General features: G+C 49.6%; 1 protein-coding gene across 1 annotated transcript in view; it reads left to right on the top strand.

The window, feature by feature from the left end:
• Positions 1 to 13464, top strand: part of LOC146508011 (furin-like) — a 78773-nt gene that overhangs the window by 48353 nt on the left and 16956 nt on the right. The window contains exon 6 of the mRNA XM_085178591.1: positions 7863 to 8048. Coding sequence (XP_085034717.1) covers positions 7863 to 8048 — 186 coding nt within the window. The remainder of the gene's footprint in view (positions 1 to 7862; positions 8049 to 13464) is intronic.

Genomic DNA, 13464 nt, shown 5'->3' with positions numbered 1-13464 from the left:
AGAAGTTTTCTCCAGATTAAGCATACACGAAAAACTGAAAACAGTGAATTAGTGAATTTCAGAGGAGCTAGCAGGTGGACTTCAGTAAACAGAAGCAGGCTACTTGTCTTCTTTCCATTTTTTAAAGGCTTTATAAAGACTTTACCTTCTCCTTTGTCTTTACACTGAGTGTGCATGATATGAGCCATAACATATCAATCTCTAAAAAAAATTACAGCAAGAAAGTGAACAGATTTGTTTTCAAAAATGTTAAACTATAAGAGAAAAATTCAAAGAAAGATTCCAAAAGTGAGTTTTTTTCAATAGCATAGACATATACATTCACACTCCATGTTAGGTACGCCATGCTAGTTTAGGGTTGGACTCTTTTTTTGCTCTCAGCACTACATTAATTCTTTATGGTATAGATTCAACAAGGTGCCGGAAATATTTCGCAGAGATTTTGATCCATATTCACATGATAGCATCATACAGTTGCTGCAGATTTCTTGGCTGCACATCCTTGATGCAAATCTCCCGTTCCACTACGCGCCAAAGGTGCTCTATGGAATTGAGATCTGGTGACTGTAGAAATCATTTGAGTACATTGAACTTATTTTCACATTCAAGAAACCAGTCTGAGAAGATTTGAGCTTTGTGGCATGCTGTTACCCCGCTAAAGGCATGGACATAGTCAGCAACAATACTCAGGTAGGCTTTGGTGTTTAAACAGTATTAAAGGGCCCAGAGTTTGCCAGGAAGATATCCCTCACACCAATACACCACAGTCAAGTCAAGTCAAGTCAAGTCGCTTTATTGTCATTTCAACCATGTACATATAACAGACAATCAACACAGGACTAAATAAAGTGCACCACCAGACAGAACAGAACAATGCAGACACAACAGTGCAACAGTGACAGTGGGTTGTGCAAAAGACTGAGCATTGTGCAAAAAGTAACTTGATGTATTAATGTGTGTGTGTGTCTGTGTGACATTGTACAGATAGGTGCTTGAGGTAGTGAAGTGTGTGAAGGTATGTGTGTGTGTGTCAGTCCAGTCACTGAGTGTCACCAGAAGCCTGAACTGCTGATGCAAGGCAGGATGGAGCTATGCTTTTATGGTGTTTATGAAAAATTCCAACCATATCATCCGAGTGTTGGAGCAGAAATTAGGTCATTAATCAGGTGAGGTGATCTTTATTTTGGTGAGCCTGTGAAAACTGTAGCCTCAGTTTGCTGTTCTTAGCTGACAGGACCAGTGTGGTCTTCTTCTGAAGAAACGTGCATTCAGAGATGCTCTTCTGCATACCTTGGTTGTAACAAGTGGTTATTCGAGTTACTGTTGCCTTCCTATCAACCTAACATAGTCGGGCCATTCTCCTCTGACCTCTGGCATCAACAAGGCATTTTTTTCCAGGGAACTGCTGCTCACTGGATCGTTTCATTTTCACACCATTGTCAGGCGTTGTGTGGAGGCGAGGAAGAAGGAACCCAAACGCAGGACTCACAGGTAGATGAAGACTGGTGGATGTTTATTATAAGGAGTGGAGGAACAGAGGGTGAACGGACACTGACTGGCTGGAACACTGAATGGCTGGCTGACTGACTGAGAGAACACGGGGAGGACAACATCACACGAACATCATCAATGACACGACAAAGAACGAGTGGAAACAGAAGACTTAAATACACAGACTGATGAGGATGATAATGAGAGACCGGTGAGTACACAGCTGAACATAATCTGGCTAATGGCACGAGACGAGGTGACACAGGAACAAACAGGAAATGAAACAGGAAGTGGCAAAATAAACTGAAGATGAACAAAACGGAAAGCACTGGGTCACCGACCCAGGAACCCTGACAGTACCCCCCCCTCCAAAGGCCGGCACCCGACGGCCAAAAGAAAGAAAAACCAGAACAGGGCGGGCGGAGGGGGCCCAGGACGGAGGGACGGAGTCCACAGAGAGACAAACAGTTCAGGCGGGCGGCCGCGTGGCCGGCGGCCGAGACGAAACAGTTCAGGCGGGCGGCCGCGTGGCCGGCGGCCGAGACGAGACAGTTCAGGCGGGCGGCCGCGTGGCCGGCGGCCGAGACGAGACAGTTCAGGCGGGCGGCCGCGTGGCCGGCGGCCGAGACGAGACAGTTCAGGCGGGCGGCCGCGTGGCCGGCGGCCGAGACGAGACAGTTCAGGCGGGCGGCCGCGTGGCCGGCGGCCGAGACGAGACAGTTCAGGCGGGCGGCCGCGAGGAAGACGGCGGCGGCCGCTGAGCAGGTCCGGTGGGCGGCCGCGAGGAAGGCGGCGACGGCCGCTGAGCAGGTCCGGTGGGCGGCCGCGAGGAAGGCGGCGACGGCCGCTGAGCAGGTCCGGTGGGCGGCCGCGAGGAAGGCGGCGGCGGCGGCCGCTGAGCAGGTCCGGTGGGCGGCCGCGCCGGCGATGATGTCCAGAATGTGGCTGGGGCGACGGTGCGGCAGCCGCAGGACCAGGCGAAGCAGAGGCTGGCGACGCGGCAGCCGCTGGACCAGGCGAAGCTGACGCTGAAGCTGAAGCTGAGTCTGAGGCCGGACCAGGCGAAGCTGACGCTGAAGCTGAAGCTGAGTCTGAGGCCGGACCAGGCGAAGCAGACGCCGAAGCTGAGTCCGAGGCCGGACCAGGCGAAGCAGACGCCGAAGCTGAGTCCGAGGCCGGACCAGGCGAAGCAGACGCCGAAGCTGAAGCTGAGTCTGAGGCCGGACCAGGCGAAGCAGACGCCGAAGCTGAAGCTGAGTCTGAGGCCGGCCCAGGCGAAGCAGACGCTGAAGCTGAGTCTGAGGCTGGCCCAGGCGAAGCAGACGCTGAAGCTGAGTCTGAGGCTGGCCCAGGCGAAGCAGACGCTGAAGCTGAGTCTGAGGCTGGCCCAGGCGAAGCAGAAGCTGAAGCTGAGTCCGGCCCAGGCGAAGCAGAAGCTGAAGCTGAAGCTGAGTCCGAGGCTGGCCCAGGCGACGATGATGAAGCCGGAGCTGGGCCAGGCGACGGCGTGGGTGAAGCTGAGGCCGCAGCTGGCGAGGGCGAAGACACGGAGGCCGCAGCTGGCGAGGGCGAAGACACGGAGGCCGCAGCTGGCGAGGGCGAAGACACGGAGGCCGCAGCTGGCGAGGACGAAGACACGGAGGCCGCAGCTGGCGAGGACGAAGACACGGAGGCCGCAGCTGGCGGCTGGACGGGCTCCTCGGGCCCTCCAGCTGACGAGGCAGGAGACTGGACGGGCTCCTCGGGCCCTCCAGCTGACGAGGCGGAAGACTGGACGGGCTCCTCGGGCCCTCCAGCTGACGAGGCAGGAAGCTGGCTGGGTTCTCCTGAATCTCCAGCTGACGAGTCGTGGGGCTGGACGGGCTCCTCGGGCCCTCCAGCGGACGGGACAGGAGGCTGGACGGGCTCCTCGGGCCCTCCAGCGGACGGGACAGGAGGCTGGACGGGCTCCTCGGGCCCTCCAGCGGACGAGACAGGCGGCTGGACGGGCTCCTCGGGCCCTCCAGCAGACGAGACAGGCGGCTGGACGGGCTCCTCGGGCCCTCCAGCAGACGAGACAGGCGGCTGGACGGGCTCCTCGGGCCCTCCAGCAGACGAGACAGGCGGCTGGACGGGCTCCTCGGGCCCTCCAGCAGACGAGACAGGCGGCTGGACGGGCTCCTCGGGCCCTCCAGCGAGAACAGTCTCGGGACCAGCGGGCACAGGGGCCCCTGGCAGGCGCAGAACAGAACCAGCAGGCGCGAAGACCTCTGGCGGGCGCAGAACAGAACCAGCGGGCGCACGGGCCTCTGGCAGGAACAGAACAGAACCAGCGGGCGCGGAGGCCCCTGGCTGGAGACAGGCAGGGCCAGCGGGCGCGGAGGCCCCTGGCTGGAGACAGGCAGGGCCAGCGGGCGCGGAGGCCCCTGGCTGGAGACAGGCAGGGCCAGCGGGCGCGGAGGCCCCTGGCTGGAGACCGGCAGGGCCAGCGGGCGCGGAGGCCCCTGGCTGGAGACCGGCAGGGCCAGCGGGCGCGGAGGCCCCTGGCGGGAGAGCGGCCGGGCCAGCGGGCGCGGAGGCCCCTGGCGGGAGAGCGGCCGGGCCAGCGGGCGCGGAGGCCCCTGGCGGGAGAGCAGGAGGGCTCACAGCTGGCTCTGGGTGCTGTGGCTGCAGGTCCGGGGACTGAATCGACTGGATGGGAGGCGACTGGACTGACTGGACTACAGACTGGACTACAGGGGACTGGAGGACGGGAGGAGACTGGACTACAGGGGACTGGAGGACGGGAGGAGACTGGACTACAGGGGACTGGAGTGAAGGCTGAAGAGCAGGTGAGTGAACTGACTGGAGTGGAAGCTGAACAGCAGGTGAGTGAACTGACTGGAGTGGGGAAGCTAAGGGATGAACAGAGGTTGGCGATGCTAATGGCTGAGCTAATGACAGAGTTACCGAGGGGGATAAGATGGCGGCCTGGGCTAATAAGGCTGGTGCCTGAGCAGGGGATACTTCAGCTAGCCTAACCAGGGACAGTGCGAGGGCGTGAAAGGTAGGATCAGGAGGTGGATGAAGAGGTGAAGTAGTAGGTGGGCCGGTTAGCTCTTCCAAGCCTCCAGGGAGGTCAGGCTGGGTTGAGGCTGCCCTCAGCCTGGGCGCTGGGACAGGCACGGGAGGTGGCTGGACACCAGTCACCCCCACCCGGGAAACAAGAGTGGATGTGGAGGTAGACTGCGTCGCAGCTGCCTTCCTCCTGGGAGCTGGCACCGGTGTGGGTGTAGGTCGGGCCCTAGACATCTGAGGAGGTGAAATGGCTGAAGAAGAAGGCCAAATCTGGGCTGCCGTGCTGGTGGGGAATGGCTGAGTGACGGGTGTGGAAATGGTGACCGGGTGTGTGCTACTGGCAGGTTTATCAGAGTTCAGTCTGTTTTTTCTGCCACCACGATTTACAGTCTTTGCGGGAGCACAGCAGAAAAACTCTTCCCAGTCTACATCATCCAGGAGGAAATCCCCCCATGGATCGGTGGTGGATCTGTTATGTGTTTTATGTGAATAATCAGACGATGAATGTGGAAAACAGTTAGTGGAACTCACCACCGGGAGTGGTTGAAAATAGTCCATATTATGGCGGCGTGTGCGCCGCTTTCTTCGGGAAGAGGAAGCGGCCGGGGTAAACAGCTGAGCCCCTGGCGCGGTAGCCTCCATTGAGTCGAGGTGGGAGGCGTAGCCGCGGTGCCGTGGCGAAGGTGGAGGTCCGGCGAATGAGGCGGCGGGTGTGCGAACGAGGAGCGGAGCGGCGAGAGAGGGAGCGGCCGAAACGCGGCACGAAACGTCCGCTCTCCGCGGCAAATGCTCCGAGGCAGGTGTGGCAGCAGGTGTGGCAGCAGGTGGGGGAACGCGGCGTCTCCGAGGCCCGCCCAGAGCCAGGCGAGTCCCCTCGAAGACGTGCTCTCGCTCCGCGAAGAGCCGCTGTTCTCCCCTGACCAACTCTGCCCAACGGTAAAGCGCTGCCACCTGCCGCTCGTTGAGGTCCGAGTCCGCTGGGTCCCAATCGTGTCTTCGTGGCACGGGTCGTGTCATTCTGTCAGGCGTTGTGTGGAGGCGAGGAAGAAGGAACCCAAACGCAGGACTCACAGGTAGATGAAGACTGGTGGATGTTTATTATAAGGAGTGGAGGAACAGAGGGTGAACGGACACTGACTGGCTGGAACACTGAATGGCTGGCTGACTGACTGAGAGAACACGGGGAGGACAACATCACACGAACATCATCAATGACACGACAAAGAACGAGTGGAAACAGAAGACTTAAATACACAGACTGATGAGGATGATAATGAGAGACCGGTGAGTACACAGCTGAACATAATCTGGCTAATGGCACGAGACGAGGTGACACAGGAACAAACAGGAAATGAAACAGGAAGTGGCAAAATAAACTGAAGATGAACAAAACGGAAAGCACTGGGTCACCGACCCAGGAACCCTGACAACCATTGCTTTTAAACCCTAGAGATGATTGTGTGGGAAAATCATTGCATCTTCTGAAATACCCAGAACAGTCTTTCTTGCACCAACAACCATGCTACATTCAAAGTCACTTTAGTAACATTTCTTCCCCATTCTGATGCTCCATTTCAGCAAGTTGTCTGCATGCTTAAATGCTTTGAGCTGCTGCCATATAACCGGCTGATTAGATACTTTCGTTAACATGCTACACATACAGGTGTACTAATAAAGTGACTGATGAAGGTACTTTTTAAAATATTGAAGTGTGATGTAAATCTGCTCCTATAGTCTTTCAATGTTCCTGTTGCCCTTGACAGGACAGAAATCAAGCACAAGTGCATTAAAAAGTTAACTTCTGCCTACAGTCGAGGGAGCTTGAAGATGCCATATAAATTGTTTTGGGGTTTCAGTGTCATGTGCTTTATCTGAGAATAGAGGAGATAAAAAAAACCATCATACTGTGATGTGCAATGTGTTGGCAGTGTAATTTGCAGAAAATGGCAAAACTGTGTTTTCTTGAGCACAGGCACATACATGCAAATGTGTTTATGTTTGATTGTGTCAGCAGGCATACGTACTGTACGTGTCTGTGCACGGCTCAGTTTGTGCGAGTATTCTGTGTTTGTGAATGTGTGTACTTGTGAAATGGCGAGGAGAGAGAAGGAGAGCGAGCGAGAGTGTGTCAGCATGCAAATTGAAAAGGCTTCATCTTTGCGGCTCTGCTCCCTGGCAGAAAGCGTGGGTCAGGCCATCGCTGCGAGGTGTGATTGATGGATGTGTTGCCGTGGTAACACGCCGTAAACAGGAGCGGGCTGTCAGTCTTTTTGCAGCTTGGCGGCTCTCTCTGCGATGTGCCATTGTCACACCAGATGTGCTGCTTGTGATGAACAGGGACAGGGAGGGTGTTTACTGGGTGCTACTGGTGGTGGCGGGGGATATGGGCTTATTTAAATAATTTAGCTAATATCCTGCACAATCGTGTTCCATTTATTATACTTTCTTCACCTGCTTCCCTTTGTCTTTGCCTGGCTATGGACATATTTTTGGCTTGTCCATCTATGTGCCACATTATCTCAGACAATACTTATTGGATTTAGATTTAGATTTAAGCAATACAGCACTCTCTGTTCTATTTTCATAATTAGTCAGCAGACCTTATCGGGGAGGGAAGTACATTGTTTGTTCCTTCATCACATGTCTTATCTAGGATTGAAACAGCAAATTGATTAAGAAGGCACATTCAAAGAAAGTGCTAAAAAATGTGCATGTTCCATTTTTGGAGGGAGCCAGATGAAAGCATGGATGCCAGTTGTCTCTTATATATGAAGCTACAGTGTAGATATGGTTAAATCTGCATGACTAAAACTGGAAAAAAATGGAAACACGGGAAATTAGTTAATGTTGGCTTGGTGCAAGGTTAGCAGAAACTGTCAGCAAAAACTCGCCAATTGCTATGTTGTCTCTTTTTTGTTTAAACTGCACAAAAATATTTAAAACAGTATAAAACAGCAATCTGCGGTTTAATAGGACATTATAAATGGAGCTATCTTTTACCCAGGCACAGTAATTTCCTCTCATCAATATGAAGTTGTAAATCTTCTGGTAGAAACTCTCAGTTAACACAAAAATACAAGTTTTTTACCCGAGCAGATTAAACAAACTGATATAAAAGCTGAATATGATACATGTAAAACAGCCAGGCTAATTAAGAGAATCAGATCGACAGTTTCCCTTTATGTTAAAGGGAGCTAAGTGGCTGCTAGCAACTTTTTCATGTTTTAGCTCACCCAACAGTTGTATCGAGCTTATTATAGGAAGAAGGTGAGAAAGTGAATATCCTATAATGTGGAACTATTCCTTCATGGAGCTTGCCATCTGTCTCTCAACAGGTGAGAGTGAGTATCGACGCAGCGTGCCGTGGTGACCTCTCCATAAGCCTGGTGTCTCCTGGTGGCACAATATCAGTGCTGTTGGATACGAGGCCTTACGATGCCTCCACCGCTGGACTGAAGAACTGGACTCTGATGACTGTGCACTCCTGGGGCGAGCAGCCAAGAGGCCGCTGGAGCCTTCAGGTGAGAAAGAAAAGCTGCTCCTATCAGTGTTTAACTGTTAGCCCTGGTTGCTATTTAGCAAATGATAGCAAGTAATGGTGCATTCCTGAATAAGTGTGCTGCAGTGGTGTTTTTAAGTGTAAATAAAAGTATTATACTGCATTGCTCATGATACCTGAATGATTCTGCCTTGCTAAGAATCAAAACAAATCCTGTTTTTCCTTGCTGGAACGTGCTAACTCTGGCATTCCAACATCCAAGTTTGAGGTATGAAGACAAGCCATTAAACATCACTACATCTGTGTTGTTATTGTCCCCATGACCACTAATGACAATTGATGTTAGCATTTAGCGAAGCTAACATTGTTAGTGGTTCTTAATAACATGTTCATGTGTTTTATACAGCATGTTAAAACATTTGGCTAGCTTTGAACTATAAAAAGTAGTAATTACACTAAAAGCCTTTTGTCTGTCTCTTAGTAACTGATATGACTTGGAAACTAGTAAAGAAGTGACAAGAAAATGTAGCCAAAATCTTTGTGACATAGTTTATATACTAACTTTGCTCTCCTGGAGGCCTTGTTTCGCATACCTTCCCTCATGATATAGAAATAATTTGCTCCGCTTCACATTGTCCTCTTCCAGTAGCTGTGTTGTATAGAAGTTTAAAAATAGCCCAGCCCGGCACAGCTCAGCTCAGCTTGGTTCAGTTCATTTTGCAATAGCAATGTGAATCATCCTCTACTTTCATCTCCAAGATTCAGCCAAGCATGGCAATCTTCATTTTCCTCCCCACACTCTTTCTTTTTTTCTCTCTCATAGATGTGCTGATGTTTGATATGGAGGAAGGAGCTAAAATGGAAGGGAAATTAAGACTGGAAGGTTAAGTAACCTTGGCCGGGTTTGACAGGCACAATACTGCCGACATCTGATTAGAATCCATACTCTCAGACAGTAGCGCGCTGAGGTCATTTACTGTATATATGTGTGGGTGGTAGCAGTTGGGGGGGGGACTCGCTATGTAGAAATGTGTGTGTGTCTGTATTTGTGTGTGTGCAAATAGGCGTCAGTCCTTGTAAACAGTTGGAGGTTTATAAAGAAAAAGCTGTGAAGATGAAAGACACCCCCCCCCCCCCCCCCCCCCCGTCCTCGTCACCTACCTCCTCCTGCAAATTCGCACACATTCGCACACATACAAACACACACACACTCTTTCTTTTCTCTGGCTCTATGTCTCTGTGTCTCTCCCACGTCCTCGTACAGATTTACTGTCCCCTCTGTGACCAATTACCAGGGCCCAGTGTGTCGCAGAGATGGGGAAGAAGCACCGTGAAGCCGAGCCACATAACGGTGCCGTTGCTCATTACCGGAGGGCCGAGACAAGTCGCCGCGATACTCGCAACACGAATTAACGCTCGCATCTGACGTGCCGCATGCCTTAGCACGCCACTAATCAGCCCATACACACACCCACACACTGATTGGTTTCATGCTGGATGTCAGCTCTGCCGTAGATTGGAGAGCAACATGTACACACTCTCACAAATATTGAAAAGGAGACGGTGCGTTAGCATGGTGGGGTGGGGAGGGGGATACAAAGGACTTACATGGCTAAAGTTGAACAACAATGTCCAACTATATGAATCAAAATCTCTCTTTTCCGAAAGTGTATAGATATTGATTGCTAAATAACACAAATTGTCATTTTTAATGGTTTTTGACATTTGGCAGGCTGCTACAAAAAAAAAGCCTCTGACAAGCAGCTACGCCAATTAAATCTGACACTGATACATGGAGAGAACCAGAGGACATACAGGACTAAGAGAAAAGAGGAGTTTTAGAGGGAGGCAAGGGTAACCTATAACATGGAGCCCTGGGAAGGGACTTTACCTGGACTATGTTTTGGATCTGTGTTTAAAAACTCAAGGGCGGCAGAGAACGGGGGCTGAGGGACATGGGGGTCTGTGGAGAAGTCCGTATTGATTCGTCATGATGACAATTGTCAAAGAGCGCTGTGGTTCTACTAGGAATAAAAGTGGGACTGAAGTGAAAAGGGAGCGAGTGTTATGGCTCGAGGCTCGGCTGACCTTCTAGCGTTGTGAAGGAGATGGGAATGCGGGGCTGGAAATATATACTCTCTCTCGCTCTTGTCATAACTGCTCTCCCTTGTGCTCACTCTACCGCCATCTGTGGTGCCTCAGCTCACCTCCCTGCTTTCACTGTTGATCAGAGACAGTATTGCACAATATGGAAATCCCACGAATAAGCAGTTTACAACATGCACGCTGTCATTAAAGATGGCCCATAAGAAGATAAAATGGTAATTTCACCCAAATTTAGACATTTCCTCTCTGTGGTGAATGTTGTCACCAGTGGTTTTGGTGTTATTTCACCAGATTCATCTCCACCGCAATCAGTGTCCCCACTTTCCTTGATAATCAACAGACCTCGATGTGGACTATGCACATTTTCTTTTTAACAATCTGAACACTTTAAGTTACAATTTGGTTGAGTTTAAAGACTTTTAAGCTTCAAACTTCCTAGCAGGAGCTGTAAAAGGAGTGAGATTTATGTGAGCTGCAAAATACAAGTTAGACAAGGATAAATGTTTTCTAAATAACTAGTTTATTTATAGTCAGGGAGCTTCATATTTCAGGCCAGTTGTGACTCGTATTGGAACAGAATCTGGAAGCATCATGTCTTGCTGTTAAAAGAGCATGTGTCACATGTATATGAATCGGGGGCTCATTATGTTAAATTGCAGTTGATGTCATCAGTTTTTAGTTTGTGCTTATTCTAATATTGCTACACTAAATCAACGTTTGAAATTAACTCAATTATGATTAGGTTTATATCATCAATAGTCCCAGCCCTAGGCGGACGAATGATATCTTAAAACCTGAGAATATTAAAAAAACCTAACTACACTGTGACTTACCATGAAAGGTATGAGGAAAATATCCCTCTTTGTAATTTCACTGTACAAAGTCTTTTACTGTGTGCGTGTGTGGTACAGTAACAACTCTTCTAATTGGTAACTATGACTGACAGCAGTTTTTTTCCATTCCTTCCGCTGCCTGATACAATGAGTTTTCAAAGAATATTATAGAAGGGTGTCATTACTGTGCTCCACTTTCACTGAGACCTTATACACACAAACACACAAGCAGAAAAAAACACAGCAAAAATATAAACACACATACGTTGCTCTCCCACCCCACCTGCCATGCCCACAGGGTAGGTTTGTGTGTGTGTGTGTGTGTGTGTATGTGTGTGTGTGTTTATAGCAGTGTGGCAGCAGTCTTTGAGCAGCGACATCTCTGATTCCCAGAGGACTTTGAGACTCGAGCTGACTGTGACTAGAGCGGCTGTAGGAATATAATAGCACTATTTAGCCTGCAGCACTGTGGTCACACATACACACACACACACACACACACACACACACGCTCAGACACACAAACAGCCACCCTTGCTGTCTGTGATAGACAGATCATATATTTACCATCTTCATCCCTTGTGCTCCTTCAGGAGTCTTTCCCCTCTTGTCTCCCCAACAGATTACACAAACCAAACACAGACACACACAGACACACACACACACAGTGACTAAGTGATAATAGAAAAACCTAAAGATAAAGTATTAACTACGCAGTTTCTGCCACTGTCTTCCACCTTGAGTTGATGAATATGGTACAGTTTGTGTTGTTCATTCTCGCTGGGTAAATGATAAACCCTTCTGGGGTAAGATGGTGTTCGTTAAAAACACCAGACTGTTACCATAAGGTTGTTTTATTTGCGTCATCGTCATATTTGGTATTAAATACAAGCGTGTGCTATTAGCTGCAGTGCTCTGATATTTACTTTGTGGACGTTGCATTTTAAAAAAGTATTACACTAACTGGATTTTATGTTTTTAGTCTAACTGTACAGGCCCGATGAATGTTGTGTGCATGTGTTTTGTCCTGTCTTCCTCCCCTCATCCTCAGGCTTGGCAGGTGGCCGCCTCTCTCTGAGCCTGGTTCTCCTGGAGGTTTTTTCCTAACAAAAGGGAGTTTTTCTTTCCTACTGTCGCCAAGTGCGTGCTCATAGGGGGTCATCTGATTGTTTCTCTGTATTATTGTAGGGTCTTTACCTTGCAATATAAAGCACCTTGAGGCGACTGTTGTTGTGATTTGGCGCTGTATAAATAAAATCGAACTGAATGTGGTTTGACTATAGTAACTAATTGGAAAGCTGGATTTAACTTGTCGAAGGAGAAAATGTGTATCTGGGGCTTTTATGAACTCTACACTGAAAAATAATTCAGAAATGGGAAAAACATACTCGCTGCAGTCTCATATTCTTAGAGGTGATGTTAGGTCCCATTTTTAAAAGGCAGATTTTTTTGGACTTTAAAAAGTTATCCTACAATGTTATGTACTACCTGTACAGGGGAGAAGTACTGCTGACCTCTGGTAAAACCAGTGTAAGAACATCTTCTGTCGTTACTGTTACAGCAACATACTTGCACACAGTATCAAGTTTGGCAGAAACACTGTCAAAGCCTGAAGTAGAAACACAATCACACGCAAACAAACATGCATTTTCATTCACACACACTCACTCACTTTGGCCCAAGGTGGATTTCTAGAGGTGCATATATTTACATATATTTGCATGTTTAATGAGTTTTGGGAGATCAAGCGATCCAAGCGGCCCTTTGTGGGTATTTCTTTCTTTCTTTCTTCCCTTCGTTTTTTTTTTTTTTTTTTTTTAAATTTGTGTGTGTGTGATTGTGGTAGGAAGGGGAGTAGTAGAGGGGGGTCTCCATGTAAATATCACCCACTGTGTGTTGGCACCCGTCGCAGATGGTCGGGGGCGAGGGCACCCTGTGGGCACAGGATACCTATTTCTGTTTATCTGCGTGCTTTGTGTGAGACTGGGAGGCACAGAGAGTGTGACTCTAGTTTGTGTGTGTGTCTGTGTGAATTCATTGCACTCTAGGTGTTTGTATGTGTGTGCTTTTGCAGCATATTATTCTGTATATTCGTGTGTCTCTTCAGTTGAGAAACTGGCCGCGTGCGAGGGTGCAGTACATGCGCGTGTTTGCAATTCACTGCATATTTGTTTACTCTGTGTGTGTGTGTGCGCGCAGTTTTAAATGTCTGTGTTGATGGAAGCAGTGTTTGTGTGTTTGTGCAGACATTTGCGTGTAAGCTTGCTGCAGTGTGTGTGTGTCTGTGCATGTGTGTCTCCCAGCATGCAGCGTGGCTATGATGGCCCTGTTTTGGATGATTGATGTGTTGGAGGGAGCAGTGAGGAGCCCAGGTTGGGCCAGAGCCTCAGTCTGACACACTGCTGCTTCCCTGCTGCTTTACATATGTAGACGCAGCAAGACTCCTCCTCCCCTCCCATCTGACACTGCTTCACTCTCTAACACTGCCAACAATCGCAG

Source organism: Neolamprologus multifasciatus, chromosome 11, assembly GCF_963576455.1.
Source record: "Neolamprologus multifasciatus chromosome 11, fNeoMul1.2, whole genome shotgun sequence".
Taxonomy (NCBI): Eukaryota; Metazoa; Chordata; class Actinopteri; order Cichliformes; family Cichlidae; genus Neolamprologus; species Neolamprologus multifasciatus.
Note: the sequence above shows the minus strand (reverse complement) of the source record. Positions and strands in the feature narration are given on the sequence as shown.